Source organism: Anolis carolinensis, chromosome 1 (genome assembly GCF_035594765.1).
Source record: "Anolis carolinensis isolate JA03-04 chromosome 1, rAnoCar3.1.pri, whole genome shotgun sequence".
Taxonomy (NCBI): Eukaryota; Metazoa; Chordata; class Lepidosauria; order Squamata; family Dactyloidae; genus Anolis; species Anolis carolinensis.
In genome coordinates, this window is record NC_085841.1 from 255848882 (window position 1) to 255875606 (window position 26725).

The 26725-nt window shown below is 36.3% G+C and overlaps 1 protein-coding gene across 1 annotated transcript in view; it reads right to left on the bottom strand.

Annotated features, from left to right (window-relative positions):
• Positions 1–5273: 5273 nt before the first annotated feature.
• actr3 (actin related protein 3) overlaps positions 5274–26725 on the bottom strand; it is a 46730-nt gene continuing 25278 nt past the window's right edge. The window contains exons 3-12 of the mRNA XM_008109634.3: positions 21421–21545; positions 20875–20985; positions 18344–18439; positions 14337–14444; positions 13316–13459; positions 11739–11912; positions 9973–10065; positions 9253–9378; positions 6850–6933; positions 5274–6212 (exon numbers count right to left, since the gene is read on the bottom strand). Of these exons, the coding sequence (XP_008107841.1) occupies positions 6117–6212; positions 6850–6933; positions 9253–9378; positions 9973–10065; positions 11739–11912; positions 13316–13459; positions 14337–14444; positions 18344–18439; positions 20875–20985; positions 21421–21545 (1157 nt within the window). The 3' untranslated portion in view covers positions 5274–6116. The remainder of the gene's footprint in view (positions 6213–6849; positions 6934–9252; positions 9379–9972; positions 10066–11738; positions 11913–13315; positions 13460–14336; positions 14445–18343; positions 18440–20874; positions 20986–21420; positions 21546–26725) is intronic.

A 26725-nucleotide genomic window follows, 5' to 3' on the forward strand; every position in this document is an offset into this window, starting at 1 on the left:
TATTTTTATGATTCATTTTTACTATTCATATTGCTGGATCTTAGCATCCTAACTTTTCAACATTTAAAAATTTATCTATTTATCATTTTTGGTTATGGTTTTACATTTTTAAATCTATACATTTCCTCACAGGTATCTGTCAACTAGAGAATGTGCAAAGCTTTAAATTAAAAGACAATGCTTAATTACTGCGAGGAGGGTTTAGCAGAAGAACCCAGCCCTCCTACATTTTTGATAGTCATTAACATTTCCCAAGTACTCTGACTGCTGAACAAAATCATCTGGTAGAAAGACACATTTTTAAAGCATATCATCAATGGAAACTGTTCCTGTTGAATTTTTTGGATATTTCATCTAATTCCTATTGTCAAGTGCTGGGTATATGAAAACCTGTCAAAATTGTCTTGAAAAGTACTATATGTCAGTTTTACATCTGAGTAATACTGAAAGACAATCTTGGGGAAAAGACAGGTTTAAGTTAGTATTAGTAATAGACATCCAGATTTTGGAAGCACTGTACCTGTGATTAACACCATCTTATAAAAACATGAAATTCCCATCCCACACTAGTGTTTATTCATAAATCAGCCATTATGCTCATTTCTTTTAGGATTCTTTGTAGACCCATCTCACACAGCAAATGCCATTATAACTCTGGCCAGTTGCAAAAAGCTCATTTACAGTACTTGCTTCATGTTTCACTTTTGTGTTGTTGAAGGCTTTCATGGCCGGAATTACAGAGTTGTTGTGTGTTTTTTAACCTGGACATTTGCCAACAACTTTGGAAATCGGAAGCCCTCCCACCTAGGCTTTATGGACTCCACCTCACTCAGACCCACTGTGAGTGCCATTGGATCCCCGACATACAACATGGCAAAATTTCTGGCTACACAGCTACAAACCCACGCACTACATAAAGGACTCAACACACTTCATAGAAAAAATCAGCAATCTCAAGCTAAGCACCAAGGACATTCTGATCAGTTTCGATGTGGTGTCCCTATTTACTAAGGTCCTGGTAGCGGACACCATCGCACTAATCAAACAAAACTTCCCAGAAGACATCACAGCCCTGTTTCACCATTGTCTCAACACAAGCTACTTTCAGAAGGACAATGAATTCTATGAACAGAAAGATAGAGTGGCCACGGGGAGTCGTCTCAGCCCAGTAACAGCAAATTTTTACATGGAAAACTTTGACAAGCAAGTCCTAGAAACAGCACCAAAAAAGCCAACTATATCGTTCAGATATGTTGATGACACCTTCACCATTTGGAGCCATGGAGAAGAAGAACTCAGCAAGTTCCTGGACCACTGCAACAGCATCCACCCAAACATCCAATTCACCACAGAAAAAGAAAATGAAGGAAAACTGCAATTTCTTGATGTTCCTAGTCATCCGCAAACCCAATCAACAATTGGGCCAAACAGTAGGTTTACAGAAAACCTACACACAGAGATAGAGACCTTCACAAAAACTCCAACCATCACCCAAGTCAAAAAAGAAGCACAATCAAAGCCCTGACAGACCATGCACAAAGAATCTGTGAACCTCACCTCCTCCAAGGTGAACTAAACCACCTAAACTGGGTTCTCCAAGCCAATGGATACTCCACCACGGACATCAGAAGAGCTGTAAGGCCAAGAACAAGCCATGAGAGTCAAGACAAAGACCCACCCAGAGGAAAAGTGTTCCTACCATACATCAAGGGAAACACTGACCGCATAGGCAAACTGATGAAGAAACACAACCTATGAACTATCTACAGACCTACTAAGAAAATCCAACAAATTCTACATTCAGCGAAGGACAAGAGGGATCCTCTCACTTCTGCAGGAGTCTACCGTATACCATGCAGCTGTGGACAAGTCTACATAGGGACCACAAAACGCAGCGCCCAAACACGGGTCAAGGAACATGAAAGGCACTGCAGACTAAGTCAACCAGAGAAGTCAGCCATAGCAGAGCACTTGATGAACAAACCTGGACACAGTATATTATTCGAGAACACAGAAATGCGGCACCACTCCAACAACTATCATGTCAGATTACACAGAGAAGCCATTGAAATCCACAAGCATGTGGACAATTTCAACAGAAAGGAGGAAACCATGAAAATGAACAGAATATGGCTACCGGTATTAAAAAAACTCTAAAATCAGAACAGTAAATAAGGAGCAACACTCTGAAAACAGAAGAATTTCAGACATGAATCAATCAGGCGCAGCTAACGACTCTGAACAATGGATTCCCCCAGACCAGGATGTGAAGCTTAGAAGGGCATTTAATGCTAATCAAGGTGATTAATTATAACATTCACACTGGCCTCCAAGAGTGTTCTTTCCCCCACCCTAGACTTTCCAGATATATAAACTTTCCTTGCTTAGTTTTTCCATATACCTCATAACCTCTGAGGCTGCCTACCATAGACGTGGGTGAAACATCAGGAGAGAATACTTCTGGAACATGGCCATACAGCCCAAAAAACACACAACCCTGTTTCACTTTTGCGTTAACTTTAACAGTTCTCTATAATGAAAGTGACAGAACACTCCAAGATGATGTGCATTTGCAGTTAGTAAGACCAATAGTTTCTCTTTAGAAACTGGCATTTAGAAATTTTGAATGTTTGCACTTAATTTTCTCTTAGGTGACAGACTTTGTGGGGGAAAGCAAGAAACAGCTTTTATTAAAGGTTGAATTGGTTTTATATGTTGATGGATTAAACATTTTGTATTATGAGCAGTCTGACATTTAGCAGCTATGTAACATTTTATTACTTGCAAAATCACCTCTCATTTTCTTCCTGCAAATCTGAGTCTACTTTTCATACTTTTATGACTGGTATGTAGCACAAAGGACTTTAGATCCTTCTTTACTAAACCTCCATTTTAAAGAGAAAAAAGTCCCGCAACATCCTTTGGAAACAGGGAAATACAATCATTTTGTTAAGTGAAAAAGCATTGTAAGAGATCTACAGGCAGTCCCCAAGTTATGAACAAGATAGGTTCTGTGGATTTGTTATTTTCACCTCACTTTCTGTCTATGTGATAACTAGGTTTTGAGAAATTTGGCTTGTTGTGGAAAGGCTTAGTGCTAAAGCTTCAGTGGAGATACCTTTTCCCCATGATAACTTTTTCATGAATGAATTTCTCTTCCTATGGGGTAGATTTCTCTCACTTCCTGTTGTCTCACCCCCATTTCTAATTATGAGTCGTTTGTAAGTTGGATATTTGTAACTTGGCGACTGCCTGTACTTTTGAAATGTTTAACTGAAGCTATATTTTTTTTAAACTTAAAAAGTCGACTAACCCACCGCCCCAATGATAATCCAAAATAATTTTCATTGAATGTCAAAAAAAATCTTGAGCAGAGCTCCAGCTCTGCCATCACCATTTCAGATCTCATGTTGACAACACCTGCCAAAAAGAGAGTGAAGAGTGTTTGTAGTTACCAAACTCAAAACCATCAGGTTTATCAGTGGAATCCACATCCACTTTAACCTGGCCTTCTGTAACATAAGAGACACTCAAGCTCCCTCTATATTGAAAGTACAATGTCTGAATAACATCCACACTCTCCAGAGTACTTGGAAGTCAACAAAAACCTTGGCCTTAATTGTTGTACGTTGAGTACATTGAATTATAAGGAAAACATGTCATTGATTTCAGTTAGGTTTCTGTTGTTATTTTTTTCATTGTCTATGTAAGCATCCAATGTATATTAAATCATGCACCAATCCACAATAATAATGGTTCCCTATAACAATAAAAGTATACTGATTCCAATCCTGGTGGTGATATAATCCTAACCGGAAGCCTGCTGGTAAAAAGGCAATTCAATACATCAAAATGCAGGTAAGGAAACTTCACCAATATACTGCAGGATCTGACCCACTAGTTTTATAATTTAAAATGTACTAATTATGCCTTTAGATGATGTAGTAGGATAACCCAACTCTGAAGAATTGTCTTTTAGATGCAACAGACAGATTTCTATTTGGTAGTCTCTGTATGTAACCAGAATAAGGAATAAGAATAAGTAATGATACTTGCTTAAAATCAGAGTTTAAAATCCTTCCCAGACATATCCGAAGAAGCTCCACAAACAAGATAGGAGCTATTTCTCAAATCAGGAACTCTCTACTGTTGTAAAAAAGACTATTTATACATGTAATGTAAAGTAGATATCTATACTGTTTGGATGTACATTCATAGGGCCTTATCACATGAGGCTTTAAAACGGGTCCTGATGTTGCAAACTTGTTTTACTTTTGAGTTGGAGCACATAAAAACAACCACTCTTCTTACTGCATTGATCCATTCCCCAAGTGCTTGAAAAAACCTGAAAGTATCTTTAGGTTATCACAGCTACTGGAACATGCCTCCTCCCAATCTGTGCATTGCCCCTTTTAGTTGTCTTCCCCATTTTTATTTTCTTTTTTTCTGGAAGAATTGTGCAACTCAAGTATATTCAGAATCTTTTTTGACTGCGGCTTCATAATTATTTATTTCTACCTTTCCTAACAAGTTCAAAGGCACTTTCACTTTATACACTTTAAATAATAATTTTAAAAAGTAAAAAGGCATTTTGCAATTACAAGCCTTTCCCTGTTTTGTCTATCTTTCAAAAGTCACATAAAGCTATCATTATCATGGATTGTTTAGCCATTATTCACATGATAGTTTTAAACTACTATTTCCGTTCATCATTAAATATAAACATGGCTATGAGAAAAATTCAACAATGTTAAAAAATAAATTAAAATACCGTACTCTTAAAATTTATTTCTTCCTTAGACACTTACCGCTGTAGCTCGATTATAAGATAAAATCTGCTTCTTCTTTAAAAAAAACCTGAGATTGCAATTAGGCAATGCAGTATCTTTATTCCACAGGAAGTGAGTGTGAACATTTTAATCATAGTATTTGTGTGTTTTATCTTACCACACCACCTACACACTAGAGGAATGATTTGACATGAATTTCACTGCCAGAACCTACAAAGCTTTAGTTATGAGATCCCAAGAATATAATGTTTTAATAACTAAAAATATAATGAAAAAGTATAATTATTGGAAACTGTGCTTCTAAAACTGTACTTAAATGGGTAACCAAAACCAAACAGATACACAAGTATCACTTGCAAACATGTAGTAAATTTACATACCCATCTTGTGTCTCTGAAGTTATGAAATGAAGTACTGCCATGACTGATTAGAACGACCTTCACAAATGAACAATTAACGAGACTGAAAGGCCCCACACAAACATGAAAAAGAATTTTTGTGCCTTTATTGGAATGGTGGAAAACACCCGTTTTGAAAATTGGAGTATTTGTTTGTAATTAGAAATGACACTACAGAACTGCAATACTGGTCCAACAGTCTTGTCTTTACTTTTTTTTCCAAAGCAAGAAATAGAATGAAAATGCACCGAGTAATCAGAAAGCACTAGCAGGCATCAGTTAATCCAAGATACTAGCTCCTTAGTTCCAAAAGCACTTGCCAAGTTGCATTGTGTGTGGAACCAAAGTTTAAGATTGGTCATAATTGAAATTACTAGAGTGTCACATGATCATTACTAGAGTGTCACATGATTAATCTTCATGTGGGCATAATTTTCTTAAAATTTATTTTCAGATTGGTCACTGGTATTTTTCTTGTCAAATATTACATTTCTTTCATTCACTGATATTTTTCTCAATGTATAAAAAGTATGAAATATAAACAAGCTCTTGCAGTGTACACATCAAGAGTACAACTGAAGAATTATAGAGCTGACTATCTACACACCATCAAATCCCATCAAATCTTGGATATTCCATTAATGTACAAAATATTAGGGCACAGAAAGAACAAAAACCCACTTCTTTTGTTTTGTTTACGCACAGGTTCAAATATTCAATCAAAAGAAAAAAACACTTTGAATCGTTTTGGCTTCCCACTACATCTGCATGTTGAGACACTTATTAAAATATTCCTGTTTAATTGTGTTTGGTCTTTTTTTCTTCTTATTTTCAAGTCATGTTTTGTTATCTTAATACCAGTCATCCAGACAAACAAGTATTTAGAAAGACCATCTCCCTGCCTCGCCAGATCTGATTCTTCCATGATTTAAGACATAACTCCAAAAACTGGGTTGTGACGACAGATGCTAGGACCAATTTCTTCATAATCTTTTTTGGTGTGGCATACTTGGTAGAACTCAGGCTGGAAAAAAGAAAAGACAAAAGGGGAAATCAAACACTGAAGTGTTTCTGTTTTTTTGGTCTGGTAAACCAGTAACATAGAGAAATAGGCAAACAGTTGATTTCAGAAATTAAATCTCAACTTTGCCCTTGTACTATTATTTATGTAACAGAACACAGAAACCGATACAAAGACATGTATCTGAAATAGGTTACTGAATAGATAATAATAGAGGGTAAAGTTATTTCAAGTTTGTTCAGAGGTTACATCCAGCTTCAGAAAATCTCTCAGGTTTGTACACAATAAGTAGGAAAATATTGAGAGCAGTTATGTTTCCTTCATGTGATATCATCACCTTGCATACCTCCCATTTGCTCCAGTTGACTGATAGTACCTCCAGTGCATAGTGGAAGGGATAGACTGCAGATAAGAAGTGCAGGAGGATAAAATCCTACATGGAGTGGCATACTTAATACAATATTTAATTGGCCTCAAGTCCTAATTCTGGATTCTCAAGCACTTTTAACAGTAATCCCTACTGAAGTCAAAACCTATGAGAAGATGCAGTAAGACTGAAAACTGAAAGATAATGTCAGGTTTTTGTTTTGTTTTTTAAAAGAAGCTCCCTTCAGACTTATCATGCTTTTCATCAACTTACTGTGGAAGCCAGCATGGATCCTCCAAACCAGACAGCGTATCTTTGCATATGGTGTGTTATAACTTGTACATCAATAGGCTTGGGCTACAATGGAAAATCAGTGAAAAGTTATTAGTTCTGCCCAACAGAGAAATGCAATTGAAGGTAGCACATGTGGCTAGTATATTACTATAAGTATATAAATACCAATGTATTAAGACTAATAGTATGCCAAGAATTAAGTAAATAAATGTTATAAAGATGCTCATTAACTGTCAGATCAAAAGAAGTGTTTTTTATAATGAAGTTGAACAACAGATCTATTAAGTCTTTTAAAATCTATTAATTTATGATGAAAAACTACTATTTCTCTAAGAAAAAAAATAAGATTTCTTACTGAAGGGAAAACTGAATTTCCAAATCTGATTTATTCTATTTTATTTTATTTTGAAAACTGCACTGGGAAGTGGTAAAGGCAGTTCCCAACATGGTGGGTAGAGGGGAGCGCCCAGTGCCACGAACTCCCCACCCAGCCAGTTAGGAAAGGACTTTATTAGTTTACATATGCTTTATGTTTGGGTGATTGTCTTGTAGTAGTTTTACTTTTTATATGAGTATATGATGATAGAATGCTTTTTTGTATTGTTTTTTCTTCTTCTTTTCCTTTATTACTGAATAATAATTAATTCAATACTCTATTGGGGAGTATGGTTTATACATACTTTCAAGCAAGCAGAACATGTGGTGTTTTTTTAATCTAATTTCAAATTCAGTCCTTCTAAAACAGCGGTTCTCCACCTGCTGGTCCCCAGATGTTGTGGCCTTCAACTCCCAGAAATCCTAACAGCTGGTAAACTGGCCGGGATTTCTGGGAGTTGTAGGCCAAAACACCTGGGGACCCACAGGTTGAGAACCACTATGGTAAAAGAATCCATCTCCATCTAAAAAGGATAAAGACGCAGGTAATGACCTTCACCTTAAAACTCTAAAATATTGCTGTCAGTCAAAACTGCTGCCAGTCAAAGATGATGCTGAGCTAGATACATAAAATAGTCTGATTTGATAATTTGGAGTACTCTGTGCAGTACTGATATTCCAAATAATTATGTTTGTCATTACAATAGTTAATACTATTTTTCCTAAAATGTCATCCATAGTGAGTCCAAACAAAAAATATAGAAGCAACAATCAAACCCAATATTACTGATCCCAACTGTTTATTGCTGTAATAGAGCTCCTCAAATTCTCAAGATTTTTCATAGCAGTCACTATATTACATCTATTTTTAACATGTTCTGTGACTCAGAGCAAAGCACAGCACACAGTAATTGAAGTTGCTAAAAAGGCTGAGCCCAAAGCAGTTAGTCACTCACAGAAAAAAATTAGATCTGTGATCATTTCACCTTTCAAACAAGAAAAGTTTCAATCATTTTTAAAGAGCACCTGAAATAAATGAATCCAGACTCACAAAATAGTTTAGAGAACCAACTAGCAAATCGTCCTTGTTACTGTGACAAATCTGAAAATTCATGTGATCAGTTTTATTAATGTTGTTCAAAAATAAAAAACTGAGGTTAAATAACCCCTCATAAATTTATCTGAGATGTCTTCACTGTGAGCAAAGTACAATGGAAGAGGTGGCATGGAGGGCAATAGCAGTCTCCATGGGCACCTCACCTCAGTACCTCATTTGCCATTGGTACCTTTACCGTGAGGTATCCATAGGTGACACAGCTCATTTACTTTTACTGTTCGCAGAAATAGTAAAAAGAAAAGGAATACAGGGAGGAAGACATGCCCATGCTTGTACTACTCTCTTGCATTATTTCGACAGGTTTCATTGTTGAAGAAAAAAGATTAAGAGAAAGCAGTTCAAATTAATAAGAGCAATTCTGTTATTACAAAACTTTAGGCGCCTTACTGCTCAAGTCTAAATAGCCTTCTCAACGGGTGAAAAGTAGTGCTATTCAAAATGTAGAAGAGTTAAGGAGAGGTTGCCAATTCACATGGTTGAATGAAATTAAGAAGCTATAAGACTGAGTTTGTTTTAAAATTAATTAGAATGAACAGTTGAAGGAGAGGTGGAGGGAATAAAAGGAAGGAAGGTTACTGTGAAAGAGATAATTCAGTAACCATGATTTCAAAAGCATCATGTTCCCATTACTCAAACACATCTTGCCTACATATTAGCAGCAAAATCTATTTCTCCCTCAAAATTGCTGCTGACTCTAAAGAAGAGGAATACTATGTTCCATATAAAAGAAACAATCACCAAGACAGAGAGGAAAAGTAGATTCATATTTTATAAGAAGAGGGAGACAGAATAAGCACCAGACTTCATGAATGTATTTCAGTACAAACAGATATGTAAACCAAGGTACATGATCCTTCACAAAAGTAGAATATATTATCTGAGAAACAAACCTTCAGTCTTCCGCCACTCAATTCCTCACTGAGTTTCAGTCTAGCATCAACAGTCCTTTTCAGGTCTCGTTGTAAACGACGGCCAAAATCCCTGAACATTGTTGAGCCCCCAGAGAGAACAATATTCTGAAATGAAAAATATGGGCTAACTCATTCTGTAACTTTCCCACTACTAGAATTTAGGGTCGCTCTATCCATGTTTTTCCAACAAGGGGCTTTCCAGATAATTTGGACTACAAATAGCTGTACGAGCCTGTATAGTCCATGGCTCATGCTAATAAGAATCATAGTTCAGAGACTCTCAGAAAACAGCAGCATGAAAAAAGTTACATGTTTCCAAAATTGAATATGTACAACTAGTTGGTACCAAAATATATTTATTCAATCAATGAAATATATAAGCCATGTTTAAAAATGCATTTTGGTAAGAGTCATGCCTCAGTGATAATGTATGCACTCTGTTTAGGAAAAAGTTCAGGCTCAGTCTGCAGTATTTACACCTAGATCTTGGAAGAACTCCTACCTGAAACCCTGGAGAGCCAATGCCCTTGAGTACACATAGCACTGAGCTAAATGATCCATTGTCTCTCTTAGGCAATTACCTTTATATCTGATATAGCTATTGTCTGCTCTCAATAGAAGTGTTTATAAGGACAAACGTACCGGTCTAAAAGCAGCCCTCTAAAGCAGTTTGTACACAACTTCTCTAACTTTACTAACCTTATATAGTGGACGTCTAACGTCAATGGGGCAATTCTGAATGACTTCATCTACTACTTCGGAGATAGGCTGCGTGAAATCTGGATTAGCAAACTAAAAACAAAAAGTGGTTATTAGTACAAAGCTGATGGAATTCATGTAATTTTATTGTGAGACAGTTTATAAACCTACAGGAGTCCTCTGTCTAATTTTAACATCCACATTCATTTTGACCTATTGAAGCAAGTATAGGTTATTGCAGAATTCTTAATAAGAGAACAAAAAGCTGTGAGGTTGAACTGAAGAACTGCACAAGAAATACCAAAGGAAAAGGAAAACTAATTAAACTTAATGTAATGGAAATGAGATCTCTAAAATTATTTAAACTGAAAATTACTATTTATTCCAAGTATTCATCATCAAATGCTTGTCTCTCCCTTCTCACCTTTCTTTGGTCTTTTCCAAAGAGAAATCTTAGATTTCAATGAGGTATCTGTTTATGACCTCCTATAAAGCACCATTAACATCAGGAGTGTAAAACATTTCATCATAGAAGTGTGCTTCTGACTTTGGGTGAGTGCTCACATACACACGTATACTAAACGTTACTCCATTGTACTGCCATCCCCTCCCCACCGAGTTTGCTATTTACCTGCTGCTATTAGCAACTAGAGAAAAATAATCTTGGAAGAGTGCCCTCACCACAGCAGCCGATTTTATCAGCTTGGTGGGCAGAGTACTCTTGGCTATGGGGATTTACCAAGGAACAAGCTTTATAAGCCACCTTGGGTCTTTCTCTGAGAGAAAAAATGACACATAAATTAAATAAATATTTTTAAAAATCATAAGGACTGCATGCCCCACGAGAACCACCGATTATGCCCTTTGACACATCAGCACTGATGGCAGATTAGAATAATAAAACACATTCCTAAATAATTTTTTAAACAGAGAGAGAATAGCAAGCATGACCACTCAAATGGCATCAGACCATGGATCACATTCCTACTCCCTTCTGCAGGAATTATGTCCCCAAACACACTTTGGAAACTTGGGGGATATATTTTGGGGCACATGGCAAGGTTGCAGGAGGGGTTGTATGAGAGGGAAAGCGGAAGCCTCCCGACATAACACTCAGCATAGCCACAGAAAACAGGGCTTGAGGGGGATCCAATCTATCTAAACTGCTCCTTTTTGCACTCTGCCAACTGCTGTCACTATTGTCCTGAACAATTCAGAAGCCACCCACACGTTTCAGATGCTGAGCGCTGAATCAAGCAGTTCAATTCAATATGGGAAAAAATAGCTATCAGAAGAAACATTTGTTCCTACAGCTGGCCAGAAAAACCTAATATGGTTAATACTGTATATAATTTGAAATGGAAAGACAGAAACTTTTACAGAAAGCATGCTGTGAAGTGTGTGTTCCTCACTGTTCTCCATTTAGTATTATTGGGGGGGGGGGGGGTGCCTTAGAAGTCAGCAACTGCATCATGAAAATTTGCTACATTTCATGTTTAATCTATTTGGCCCTCATCAAACTAGGGATGGGGTAGATATCATTCTTGTAATTATGTATTTTTACATAGAAAAAATTGACATTGAATCCCAACTTTGTAGACCCGTAGTTAAAATCAAAACCACAAGTTCATGTTTCCTATGTCATGAACAAAAAACTAAATCACAATAACTGTGAAGTAAGTCCATCAAAACAGTGGCATATACTTCTTAGAAACTATGCACAGAATTATGCTTTTAGCTTGTCAATATTCTCTGCCACAATTTACCTCAGGATGAAAGAAGATCTCTGGCCCCAAGAATCTCTCATACCCAACATCAATGGTAAATTCTTTCTTGGAGATTGCATTGATTCCAGTATATTGTTTAATCCACTTGGTACCATCTGCATCATACTTGTTAAATTCTTTTACTAAATCGGGGCACACATAACTAAAGCGTTCCTGAAAATTAAGAACAGCCAACAATTACAAAAATTTCCAGAATGTTTATATATCATTGTAAATGCAATAGAAACAAAAACCTCTCTGAAGTTTAAGAAATATAGAAATGAAGGTCCTTGAATATTGTTGGGCTAGTACCAGTTATGTTTATGTAATTAGCAATTGGTGTTAACTTAAGCTCATTTTTATGCACCACTAGATAAAAATTATGTGTCCCAAAAGCCTATGTTTTAGGATTTTTTTCCAATCAAGAGATGTGGAAACCACAAGCTCAAACTTACTGTTTCTGTAGTAACACTATAACATCACATACGTCAAGAATTTAAAATCTGTCAGTAATAACAGATGTGCTCTAGGGAAAAAAATACACAAAGAACCTCAAAAAAGTAATTAGCCTTTTCATTATGCTGAACCAAGTAAGGACCTTTTTAGTGCTACAGTACTTTTCCCTCCAGAAGAGAAACAAGAATATATCTAGCATCTGGGTAATCTGAAGTAAACCTGGATTGTTTTATACATATTTACATTTTCCCTGATTTTCCATAAAATATGCCCAAGGTGGCTGATAGTAAAACTCTCAGTTAAAATGAATATGAATCCATCTAAAAATTTAATGAGAACATATAAAAATAAGAACCAGCTAAATTATCATTAAATTAAAAGCAAGGTTATTACACAGAGCAACAGAGACAGCAAATCAAATCGAAAGGCCAAGTATCAGTTTAACTTTGGTATTATATTCCAATAGAAGGCAATCAATGGAGATAGATAATGCTTCCTGTTATGAGAAATGGGAATGCCAATCTCTGCTTATTTAATCCTTGCAAATCACAACAAACAAGTACAGTACATTGATTTTCTACCCACTAGAGGAGAAAACAATCTAATTATTCTTTACATCCCCCAGATTTTTTTTATATGTCCAGTAGGGAGTTGCAAATTCTAGACAAGGTCTTTGAAAAATCTTTTCTCATGTTCCTGACAAATACGTATTAGATGTTGGTGGAATAAAGACAAGGGCCTCTCCCACAGGAACCTGCAACTTAGGCTGGTTCATATGGCAAAAGGCATTATTTCAGGTAATCTGGTCCTAATACATTTATGGTCCTAAAGGTCATAATCAGCATTTATCAATTGTGCCTAGAAATTGATAAGCTGTTGTAACACAGGTTGTACCTACACTGTGGATTAAATACAGTTTTATAGCACCTTAACTGACAGGTCTCAATGCTATAGAAAGTTTCAGTTGCTTCAATTAAAAGAAAACAATGTTGTTGCTAACAAACTTCCATATGGGTTGGAGAGGGCCCATGGGCATGTCACCTACATAGTACAGGTTTTTTTGTCTTAGCAAAAAAAATTGACTTAATCATGTTTATTTTATCAATACTTTTTTTAATTACCTTCACTGCTTTCGCAGTTTCCAATGATTGTTCAGGAGGGATTCCTACTTCTCGCTCTCTTAGCAATTGCTGAATAAAGTAAGTTATATCTCGTCCTGCAATTGGAATATGTTTGATACAGCTGCCGATCACATAACCTTCAGCCTGAAAATAAAAGACCTCAATGAACTTCATCTCAGAATTTAGCTTTAATCTTCAACCAGTACAAAATACCTTTGAAAGCAGATGTGCTGTGATTTAGAGGATATATCTGAACATTCCATTACTATGGTGTACTAATTAGTGCATATCACATAAAAGTCCCACTACTCTATGCCTTCCAGTAAATTTTCTCACATGGGGATAAGGCTGCGTTTTCAACACATGATGAATCATGTCACCATTAAGCTCAACAATAAAACAGTCAATGTTCTCTGGTCCCCAATGAATTGAAACCAAGACTTTAAAATCAATCTTATAGAGATAGCTTTGCATCAGTATTACCAATATAGTAGCCCAAGTAAAGAGAGAGTTCTGGAGGGAGATGTAAAAGATATTATCAGATTGTTATAAAATGCCTCATATTGATATAATCATACAGATCATCATTTCATCCTAAAACCTTGTTATTTAACTACAGTGAAGTAGGCCAACAGATATGTGGAAAATTTGACTCATTTTTCAATTATAGTATGACACTTTATCCACGATGCAATATTTATGGTGATTCTATGGTATGCTTCCATATTTTTGTATTCAAAGTATGGGGTTTAACTATTATCCATGGTTTCAGGTATCCATGGGGGGTGTCTTGGGATCCCCTGTGGATATGGAGGTCATACTCCACCATAATATGTAATATATTTCAAAGCACATTCACATTTTTATAGCCAATGGGGAGAAGTGGACAAATAGCACTGTATTTTTCATACGACACATGGCAGCAGTATACTGAAGGCAAAACACTATCAAATTTCATACTAGATATTTCTCTAGAGAGCTAAAAGAGAACAGAATGCAGCACATTGAAATGTTTACTTACCACAGGAATGACATGAGTGACACCATCTCCACTGTCTATAACTGTCCCAGTCAGTGTTCGCTCTCCTACTTGTCTGGATGTCCAAGATGCAGCTAAGGCAAGGACAGCCTTATCAAAGGAAAAGAAAATCAACGTTGGTATTTTATATACACTCTAAAATTCTATTCACCAAAAAACAGTATCATATAAGGCGAAACCATGTAATACAGTCACATTACACCACACAATGTGAATAGAGGAATACAAAAATTAGACATCAAAACCATAAAATATCACATAAATACTTGAAGCAGTACTCTATATATTGATAAGAAAACAACAACAACAACAACGATGATGATAATTATTATTATGTTTATTTATACCCCACTTTATCTGTCCCAAAGGAGACTCAAAGCGGCTTACAATTAAAAGTATGACCACATGAATACCAATATATAATTATGCAAACATTAAAACAGAATTAAACATGAGTTTTAAAATTCATTGTTAAAATCCATTAAAACATTTACAACGCTAAAAATCAAGAACTAGGAATATGTTGTGTTTTGAACTCTAGTGCTGGGGCTGTTTTTATAAAACAAGACACTGTCAGATACAGGCATTACCCAACCAAAGGGATGCTAAATTTTAACTGCCTGGAAATAAAAGTGCTTTCCTTCCCATAACCACTGTGATAAAGGAACTATCAGAGAATATTCCCTTTCAGCATGTGAGGGCCCTTTCACACAGCCATATAACCCAGAATATCAAGGCAGAAAAATCCCACAATATCTGAGGCCAGACTGCCATATATTCCAGTTCAAAGCAGGTATTGTGGGATTTTCTGCCTTGATATTCTGGGTTATATGGCTGTGTGGAAGGGCCCTGAGAAGAACTTCCTGCATCAATGACCCAGTTTCTGGGATTGGTGTAAGGAAACATAAATTTCTTTTCTAGTTCACCATAGTAGCATGGCTCTTTATTTGTTTTACTTTTCCATTGTGAGACTCAAAGTCATTAAGTGAAAGACTGCTAATGTTTCTAAGATACCTATCTTTAAACAAAGGAAACTATCATCAACCAATTATAGCTCAAAATGTCAAATATCCCTGCAAATTTAGAATGATGCAAATAAAAATCAATAAAGTACAAACTGTAACAGAGAATGAGATATTCTGGAGAACATGATAAGGAATTAATGTACTAATGGAGACCCAACTCAGAAAGATTAGACTGCAGTACTGATAATATCCATCTATCCTAAAAATATTCAAAGATGGCTCTGTTTACTGGAAATAGACAGACAAGAGCAGTTTTTACTGTAAATCCCACCTGCAAACTGGCATAGAAATATCACTTAAGAGTCTGTCCTCTTAAGTGCACCTTATTGCACAGGTAATTATAGATCAGACTGAAATGTGAACTATGCTCTCTGTGGCAATTTTGTGCTTCCTTTGATAGCAAAATAATTTACTTTTAACATTATTAAACTCTAAACTGGAAACTGTATACATTGTTTAAAGAGAAGCCTGGGAAAGTTCTATCCTGGCATGAAATACAAAGATACAACCATGAAGTACACAATCTGTTTCTTAAAAGACAGTCACAAAAAAACTGCATTTAGATGTTTATAAAATACATTAAATTATTAATTTTACAATATAGTAGATGACTGCAGTTCATCAGTTTCCTGGTCTAAAAACCCAACAAAATTTAGAAATAAACACATAGAACATCAGAAGTTTTAACATTTGGCTCAAAGGTACAATTATGACCAAGCTGTAATTCAAGATTTCACTAAAATGGCTTGTTATCACTTATTAAACATTTATTTACAACTTAACTGTACTTTTAGCCAAATATAGCAGCAAAAATACACATCTCAAGCAATGCTGTGTGCTTTCTGGACTAAAAGGTCAACCAATGTTGTAAATAGAACTCGATATGATTTAATGTTTGTTACTTACTAAAGGAAAGCTCATGGAGTACTAACCTCCCATTTAAACTAAATATCTGACAAAAATGTTCAAAAATTATGTCCAGACAAAAACATGTGGAAATTATTTTATTAAAATACTTGTATTTATTTTCTCCCCTGAAACATGTGCTTCCCATACGTCATTTATTTAAATTTGAAGGACAGGGACTTACAGTCCACTCATTGTCTAATCAAACACACTCAAACTATGCATAATGTCTTCTTTTTATCTGCTGATCTACTTAAAAAGAATTTAATTCTCTTCTTGTGGGGCTACTGGGGACAGCTCATTTCACTGTAACTGTTTGCAGAATTTTTCGATTCCGATTCATAACTGCTTGAATTACATTGTTTCCCTGGGATCCTATTTATGTGAGCAAGGCAAAGTTCTCAAAACAGATATTTTAATGAATTTTATGAAACATGTCTTTTGTAATTAACTTATTTTTTTAAACATGGAAACATTAATCATTAGGAAAATTTTCACAGATGATTTCATCACTTCAGCTGGCACAGATAATTTCTTACACAGCAGGATGGGTGTGAGATGATTGAAAACACAGCTAAACATGGCCCTCCTTCCAAACTCAGCATATTTTTATTTTTTAAATGGCTTCATTCATAGAGTAAAGCCATTTAAAAAATGTCTCCCACTACGGCTTCTGGCTGGAATTCTCTTTATTCATAAAGAAAGTTCCAGCCAGAAGCCGTAGTGGGAGACTAGTCTAATAAAAAAGATGTTTTAGGAGAGGCGTTCCTATTGGAATAGAGGCCAGGCTCTATGCTCATATCCAGCCCAACTACAGTGGGCTTTAGAGATTTGACTTCAAACAAAATAGACATGATGTTCTGGCATCTCTGATAACCAAACATCCAAAGTCACTGTATAGCCAGCTAGATTTAAAGCAGAAAGTCCCAATGTTCATTTGGGTCTAAAAGCACATGAAAAGCTCTAGCTTAAATATCACCTTATTTTCTGAAAAACAGTTTTGTATAAAGAAGTTTTTATAAGGTCTCTTTACACCTGCCTGTCCCTTTCCTTCTTGCCCTCTGTCTAGCTGGAATTTTTTTAACAGCACTTGTATTTAGAAAATGGTGAGGAAAGGCTAGAGAAACACAGATTACACTATGTTTTAAAAAGTCAAGTATTTTCTATTCCTGGTTTGAAATTGTTATTTCCTGTTTAACTGTGCAGTACTTACTTTCAAAGTAGTTGTTATACTCCAAAAACCTCATTTTTGTGGCTGCCACAAATTATGTTGAATTGGTTGAGACTCGATGAGATATTCATTTTAAAACTATAGCAAAATGTGCTGCAGTATGTCCCGCAAAAATAAAGCTTTTGTAGTTTAATAAACTTTTTCCTTATTTTTTATGATAGAACCAATTAGGAAACAACATTTATAACTCAGGAACAAAAATCATGTTACATAGTGATATCAGTGTCAGACATCAGCAGCATGTCCTCACTAAACAATAGGACAAAGCTTGTGCTGGGGGGAAAAATGGGACAGTAACAAGTCGCACTATGACAGTGTGTACCTGTTTTCTACAGGTAAAGAAAAAGAGCAGTTTCCTTCAGAGTCTCTTATTAAGCATCTTTGAATACCAAACCAGAGAAAAGGGAGCAGAGATAAGCCTGCCTCAACAGCTATACCCATCATGTTAAAGCACAGATGAAAATCATTTAAAAAATGGATGCTGATGAAAGAAAAAAATATCTTTGGATGCAGTAGGACTTCAGGTCATCTCTATAAGATACAAAATGTTTTTGTTAGCTTATCCATGGTGTATCGTGCCTGGTTTTTTAGTTTCACATGTGTATATTATTAGTTTTAGATAAAATGTTTGCTGAAACATGTTGAATGGTTGAACTGCATTTCTTTTTTTCTTTTTCTTTTAGTGTTGGAACCTATGCTTATTCATTTCATGTTATTTCTGGTATCAATTTTTACGCTGAAGTAGCAATGCCAGGAACACATCTCCTTTGTTAACTGAGGTATACCTGTATTTCAGACATGTAAGGCAACACTGACTTTTATCTCACCTGAACAGCAATGTAAAGCCCAGGAACATTGAAGGACTCAAACATGATTTCAGCAGTATATTCCCTATTTTCTGGAGTATTTAGAGGAGGTTCAGTCTATAAAAGAAAAGGATCTGATCAATTCAAAACTCATACTAGTGTTTACAAAACATACCACACAAATATTATTTTAATATTAGATTGGACTTTTTAACATGAACTCCCAAAAGGATCTCAAGATACTTACTTTTACAGTTTTCTAGGATGTTATACATCCATACATTCTGCATCTATCATATAAATATAATATATCTAACAAGCTAGTAAGTTTTTTAAGTGCTGTAAAATCTCACATTGTCTAAACTCAGTTTAAAATACAAAAAGTAATTTGTATTTTTCAACCTATGACCTGATGTTTCTTATTCCATAAGAGGGAAGCAACATTCCAAGTTAGTGCATTGCTGTATCATCGTTCCCATCCATTGTCCCACAAACAACATGAGCTGAGGAATGTCATGTGGAAATTGGATTTTGTTTTTTAATAGACAGAAAAGAAGGTGGCTATCTACCATTTGGGTGCCCTATTTCTGTCCATGTTGGGGGAAGGGAAAGTGAATAACCATGGTAGCAGAGCCAACTGTCTATGTATGTCAGACAGTTGCTCAGAAACCAGGCCTGCTGAGACCAAGTGGAAGCACCAGTTGGTCATTCCCTCACAAGGAGCTCACCAGGACTTCTGCTCAGCCATCTTGGGGAGGGGCTGCATGTTTCAATGACTTCAACAGTGGAACTCTGCCTTGGAGTGTGGTGGAAGCTCCTTCCTTGGAAACTTTTAAACAGAGACTGTATGGCCGTCTGTCAGGGATACTTTGTGCTTTTCCTGCATAGCAGAGGGTTGGACTAGATGGCCCATGTGGTCTCCTCCAACTCTATTATTCTATTATTCTAAGATTCCTTTCCTACATAATATAATTTCCCAGAAACCTTGTAACGGCATTTGCAAGATGACAGTTAATGGGCAAAGGCAGGAATTTTACTAAGAAGCAGTTGATTAGCCTTTCCTGGTGAGGATTTTTTTCTACTTAATAGTAAACCGCTTTCCTCATTTAATTGTTCTCTGCTTTGTATATTGTATACCATTGCTTTTTGTAGGAATAGTTTCTTTTAATTCTATGAAATCTGTAGCCATGGGTGAATTCATTTAAGAGTGAGAAAATGTGGGGCAGCCCATTCCTAAATGAGGAATCTTACAGGGAATCCTGGGTTACAGGCTGCGCAGTGGCCTGGCTCAGGGGTCAAGACTTCAGCCTCACAACTAAATGTAAGGCAGGCCAACATGATTGAAGCATAGCCATAGTAAACTGAGGGCAAATACCAAATCTTTCCCATCTCATGAACTGAGAGATCCAATGGCTAAACAATTGAACTAAACAATTCTGGGATTTTGATGTATGTTATGCATGATATGATGTGAGCTCTATCAGCAAATGGATGGGGAAGGGCCTGTCCTATTCTTAACTGCACTGCTATACAGTTATTTCATGTCAGTCCTCCTCCTCCTCTTTGTCATTGTGTATATTGTGCCTTCAAGTTGCCTGCCGACCTATGACGATCCAATGAATTTTCACAGGATTTTCTTTGGCAAGAAATACTGAGAAATTGTTTTGCCATTCCTTCCTCTGCAATAGAATAAAGCACCTGGTGTTCATTGCCGGTGTTCCATCAAGATGATGAGCATAGTTTATTTCCAATATCAGAAGCTGAACATTTATTTCCAATGACTTTAGTATATTTAGATCCCCACTAAATACTGAAGTTGTAAAACAGTCTATTTACAAGGTCATACATTGTTTTTATCATCCTGGTAAACAGATTAAAATTAAGGTGACTTGTATCACTCAAATGACAGTTTAAAAAGTAAAGGAAATTGAATGCCTGTGACAAAGAATTGTATCTTAGCAACAGCAGTTATTTCAACAGTCTCAATTCTATTCAAAGATCAGACATAGTCCTTCTGTATTTCTGGAGAGATACTTATCTAAAATGCAGTTGCCAGGACACCATTATTCAACTCAGATAGCTTTTGCTAGTTAGGAAACAGAAATGGAAGCGAAGACATTCAAAATTCAGAAGCTCTGGGGCTCTTAACAACAAAAAAGAATACTATGTACATTTACCAGTAACCTTTTTCTAGCATGTCTTCTTGATTAAAAGTTCTCATCAAAAGTGTGCATGACACCTTATGATCTTGGTTTTACTGTTTATGTTGTGGTTTACTTTTTAATTTGAGTTTATAACTGTTACATTTTGTCTTCCATAATAAGAAAGTCTTATGTTCAAGTTGTATTTTCTAGTTGCTTTCAAATTACTGTAGCATGTTTTGAATTGCTTATTTCGATATATCTGTGAGAAGCCAAGATATTTGTTGATAAGTGGACATAAATAAAAACAATAAACGGCAGGAACAGCAGTAAATGATATGGTTAATTCAACTTTGTGTACAGAGAAGGTAATGTTCCAAACCAGAAACTTTAAAAATAGGTTGTACTCACCAACAGGAAATAATGATCTTCAGGTTCTGCCCTTAAATACTTGAAGATAACTTGTTCCATAAACCTCTCCATCAAGTCCCAGTCTTCAACTATACCATGACGGATGGGCCACTGTTTAAAATATACGAAGTTTTAAAGTAAAGTTAGAACTATATATATATCCAACAAGCCATGGAGTTACACTAGCTCGTATGAGGCTATGATCAGATTCCTGGCTTTAGATGAGGAACATTCAAAACTATGCTCACTTCTGAAGTTAGCCTAGACTCAGATAGGCGTTTGCCATGCTGTCATTTTGCTTTGACACATCTGCTGTACAGAAATGTAATAAAGAAAGCTAAAACTTAAATGTCATACAGTAAAGTTGCCAGTTCCATTATGTTGTCTACTGATTCTATTTGGATATTTCTAGACTAAATCATTAGCATGCTGTGTACATACTAACCCTAACTGCTCTACCAGAAAAAAAAATCTGCAAAGACTAAGCAACAAATCTGTATGAAAGGTGGCTGGTTTTTCCAAAATATCAGATTTAGTGTCAAATACCTTTGTTGCATATGTTGGTTTTTCTATTGCTTCATCCCCAATAAAGAAATCTAGATCATCTACACCTTTCATAACCCTTCTTTGTGCTTGATCGACAACTTTAGCCGATTCCTTGATAGCGATACCTTAAAATAGAAAGGAAAAGTGTGACTGAATTACTGAAAGAATTGTGTTGCAACATTTCAAAAACAGAAAATAATGACAACAATGGGAAAAGTTACATTCAAATTTACATTCATCGCTAAGCCTGGAGGCCCAGGTGTTAGTGATGGCCAGGAGGGCCTTTGCACAATTAAAACTTGTGCGCCGACTGCGCCCATACCTTGAGAAGTCAGACTTGGCCATGGCGGTCCAATGCCTTGGTCACATCCCACTTAGATTACTAACAGGCTCTACATGGGGTTGCCCCTGAAGAGTGCCTGGAAACTTCAATTAGTCCAAAGAACTGCAGTCAGGTTACTTACAGCTGCTGAACCCAGAGAGCACTCAACTCCTCTGCTACAGCACCTGAACTGGCTGCCAATTTGTTTCCAAACCCAATTCAAGGTGTTGGTTTTGACCTTTAAAGCCCTAAATGGTTCAGGTCCCCATCTCCTCTTGCCAACTGGCCCGCTCTTTAAGATCTTCTCGTGAGGCCCAACTCTCACTGCCACTACCATCGCAAATGCACCTGACATCAATGAGGGAAGAGCAGTTTTGGAGGCCGCCCCAACCCTGTGGAACACCCTCCCAAAAGAAATTAAAACAGCTTCCTCCCTTTCTTCTTTCAAGAACCAATTAAAAACTTTCCTGTTCAAACAGGCCTTTAGTGAAGGAAATTAACCTGGAGTGATAAGAAACATCATAATGTTTAGGGACTGGAACAAAGTGCAATATGAGCTGACATAATGCCACAAGAATGTGAATGTATATTATTGTTGTTTCTGAACTGTTTATTTTATGATGTTTTATACTTATTACTGATGTATTTGGATTGTTGTTTATGTGATTTTAATATGTTGTAAGCCTCTCCTGTGATGGAGTAAAGCGGGATATAATTATTATTATTATTATTATTATTATTATTATTATTATTAAAAGGGGGGAATCAAGTCACTGCTTAATAGTGAAATTCATTCAGTATTTTTAGCAGTTTCCTTCCCAAATTTTAATATGATTTCATTAAAAATTGTAAAAGTATGCAAATGCACTGTGTCATCCAACTCATAATTCCACAATCATATTAACAGTAAAGGAACTCGCATCTCCCAAGGGAGATTGTAGTGGAAACTGGTTCACTCTTTCAACTGAGAAGAAAGGTAGCATGTAGATCTCTGGAGTATCAACTGACAGGTCTGATTGGATATTACTGATTGGGTTGTGTACTCTTCCACTTCAGAAAAAAAGGTTTTGCTTCTTCCCATATATGTCTGCAAAAGATTCTCCAAATTCTCCAGAGAAGATTTTGGATTTATATAAGAGACCTGTTACACTCATCTGATTCAGATGAATAATTAATTAACCAAGTGCATCATAGTTGTATAAACCTAGCCTTCACAGGCAGGAATCATTTCAATGCACTTTATGCTTAAGATATGTTACTCTGCCACTAAATCATGTGTTGGGCAACTTTGGAATATGAAAGAACAAAAAGCATACTGTTAGAAAAGCAGTATATTCTTAAGTAATGAACTAGACAATACATCTAAGTAGGAAAAAGAATCATGTTGCCATGGTATTTGAAGATGTGAACTATGACAAAATATAAAATGTCTTAGAGTTGTGGGGAAAAACCTTTGAAAACACATTAGATAATAATTAAGCCACTAGTCAAATATTTACACTTTTAATTATCCAAAGAAAAGATACCGACAACTTATAAGAATGCATTAAAATAACACTACATGTAATCTATCTATCTATCTATCTATCTATCTATATAAAAGGGTAGTGAAATTTCGGCCTAGGACAAAACAACAAAACTACACATCCCAGAAACACTAAACTTGGCAGCACAACCTCTCATCCATGCCTCTATGTTCATACAACAAAAAGAAAAGAAAAATAAAGTCCTAATTAGAGGGAGAGGAATAATTGTTTTTATCCAATTGCTGCCAGTTAGAAGGCTAAGCTCCGCCCACTTGGTCTCCTAGCAACCCAGTCAGCCCAGGGGACAGGCAGAGTTAGGCCTCACTTAGGCCTCTTCCACACTGCCTATAAAATACAGATTATCAGATTTTAACTGGATTACATGGCAGTGTAGACTCAAGGCCCTTCCACACAGCTATATAACCCATTTTTAATCTTATATTATCTGCTTTGAACTGAACTATCTTGACTCCACACTACCATATCCACTTCAGTGTGCATTTTATACAGCTGTGTAGAAGGGGCGTCATATAATCCAGTTCTAAACAGATAATATAAGGTTATAAATATACAGTACAGTCTCACTTATCCAACATAAACAGGCCGGCAGAACGTTGGATAAGTGAATATGTTGGATAATAAAAAGGGATTCAGGAAAAGCCAATTAAATATCAAATTAGGTAATCATTATACAAATTAAGCACCAAAACATCATGTTATACAACAAATTTGACAGAAAAAGTAGTTCCAGGCGCAGTAATGCTATGTAGAAATTACTGTATTTACAAATTTACCACCAAAATATCACAATGAATTTAAAACACTGACTACAAAAACATTGACTACTAAAAGGCAGACCGCGTTGAATAATCCAGTACACTGGATAAGCGAATGTTGGATAAGTGAGATTCTACTGTAATATGAAATAATTACTGTGGTAGAATAATACAGAACAATATAATCTCTAAAACCAGGACAGTAAATAAACAGCAACACTCTGAAAGCAAAATATCGCAAAGAACAGGGCCAACTAACACCTACCAACAAAAAATTCACTAAGGGAGGAAGCAGCCATACTTTAAAGCTGAAACGCCATTACATGCTAATCATTTTGCCTAATTGCAGCATTCATACTTGCCTCCAACAGACAAAAAAAAAAAAAACAATCAGAAATATTGTATATTCACAAGCTTTAGGAAATAATATCCCCTGATGGCGCAGCGTGTTAAAGCGCTGAACTAAACTTCTGGACTGAAAGATCGCAGGTTTCAATTGGGGGAGCAGAGGGAGCCCCAGCTTCTGTTAGCCCCAGCTTCTCCCAACCCTAAAGTTCAAAAACATGCAAATGAGTTGATGGATAGGTACTGCTCCGGCGGGAAGGTAACGGCGCTCCATGCAGTCATCCCACATGACCTTGGAGGAGTCTACAGACAACGCCAGCTCTTTGGCTTAGAAATGGAGATGAGCACCAACCCTCAGAGTCACACATGACTGGACTTAATGTCAGGGGAAAATCTTTACCCATTACCTTAACTACCACAAATTCCTCAATACTTTATTTCCCATACCACCATAGTTCACCACAGCAACGCGTGGCCGGGCACAGCTAGTACAAAATATAGTACAGGCAATACCCAGGTTATAAACATCCGATTGACAAATGACTCATAGTTAGGAATGGTAAGACAACAGGAAGTGAGAAAAATCTGCCCTTAGGAAGGGAAATTTACTCCTGAAAGAGTTATCATGGGGGAACGGTGTCTCCTTGTTTCCACAACAAGCCAAATGTTTTAAAATCCAATTATTACAGCGACAGAGAGTGAGGTGAAACCTTCTGAACAGGAACACAGAGAGTAAAACAAACACCACAGGGATGTTAACCCTTCCCTGTGCTATGCAAAGATAGATAGATAGATAGATAGATAGATAGATAGATAGATAGGGGTTACACTTAAGAAATGTACCTGTTCCAAGTTACATACAAATTCAACTTAAGACGAACCCTACAGAGCCTATCTTGTTTGTAATATGGGGACTTCCTGTATATTTAAAACTGAAAAAAAGCTCAGCACTGCAGTTAAATAAATGGCAAATTGAGCAATGTCAAGGGGTCATGACATAAGAAACAAATTAAAAAGAAATATGACTAATAGTTTTTCTGAGTTGCAGGGAAAAGGAAAAGAATGGCTACATCTGATTTCTTCAAATTCTCCCATCTTTTATTTAAAAGCCTAATTTGTGCAGTAAAATGTACACCCACTTGTGAACTTAAAAATACTGATGTCTGGAACAAAATGTGTCATAACAGAAATGCTAGTGTTCAAGAAGCCCTGCCATCCATGCCCTTGATAGGCATACAATGAACAGTAAAAGTACCATACTGGCAGTCCCCAAGTTATGAACAAGATAGGTTCTGAAGATTTGTAAGATTTCACCACACTTTCTGTCCCTGTGATAATTGGATTTTGAAAAACTTGGCTTGTTGTGGAAACAAGGATTGGTGATAAAGCTTCAGTGGAGACACCTTTTCCTCGTGATAATGTTTTCAAGAGTAAATTTCCCTTCCTAAGGGTAGATTTCTCTCACTTCCTGTTGTCTCATCATTCTTAACTATGAGTCATTTGTCAATCGGATGTTTGTAAATTGGGGACTGCCTGTATTTCAAAGTGTAATCCAGGGCTTCTGTATCCACTTTCAGATGAAGTTCAGTCCCGCAGCTTGGCTAGTGGCATTTTGCTTTGGCACCCACACCACTAGTGGATTAATATCAAGCCTTTTTAAGTGGACTAACATATGCATCAAACAGCTCATTGGACAAAGAGCAAGTAAGATGGCAACCTGCTCCCACTTTAAAATGCAAACATGGAAACCAGAGAAGAAGAAAAAGGATATGGATGGCAGACCAAGTAAACATGTGAGAGATGGCAGGAAAGGTAAAAAGTGAATTGTTAATTACATTTCATACATCTACAAAAAATACTTTGTGAATTGCTTTGAAAATGCTTTGCTTCAAAAGGTGGTATAAAATAATTTACAGTAAGTCCTCCACATTCATTGAAGTTAGGGGCATTTCTTATGAATGTGGAAAAATTGTGAATTTAAAAAAAGCTTTCTCCCTGAAAATACCTCTCTATGTCTCCCTTAAGTTCTCTGTAAGAAATTCCAGCAGGGAAATTTAATGATTTTCATTTCCAGCTGACTATCTATCACTGCATGGTTTCTAGATGCCAATTAATATGCTCAGTCCTCCCCCTCAAAGATTTGTGAAGGAAAGTGCTTTCCCCTCTTCATTTTTTGTACTTCTCTATCCTTGAGATTGATTTAAACATTGTGTTGTCGAAGACTTTCATGGCCAGAATCACAGGATTGTTGTGTGTTTTCCGGGCCGTATAGCCAAATACCTCACAACCTCTGAGAATGCCTGCCATAGATGTGGGCGAAACGTCAGGAGAGAATA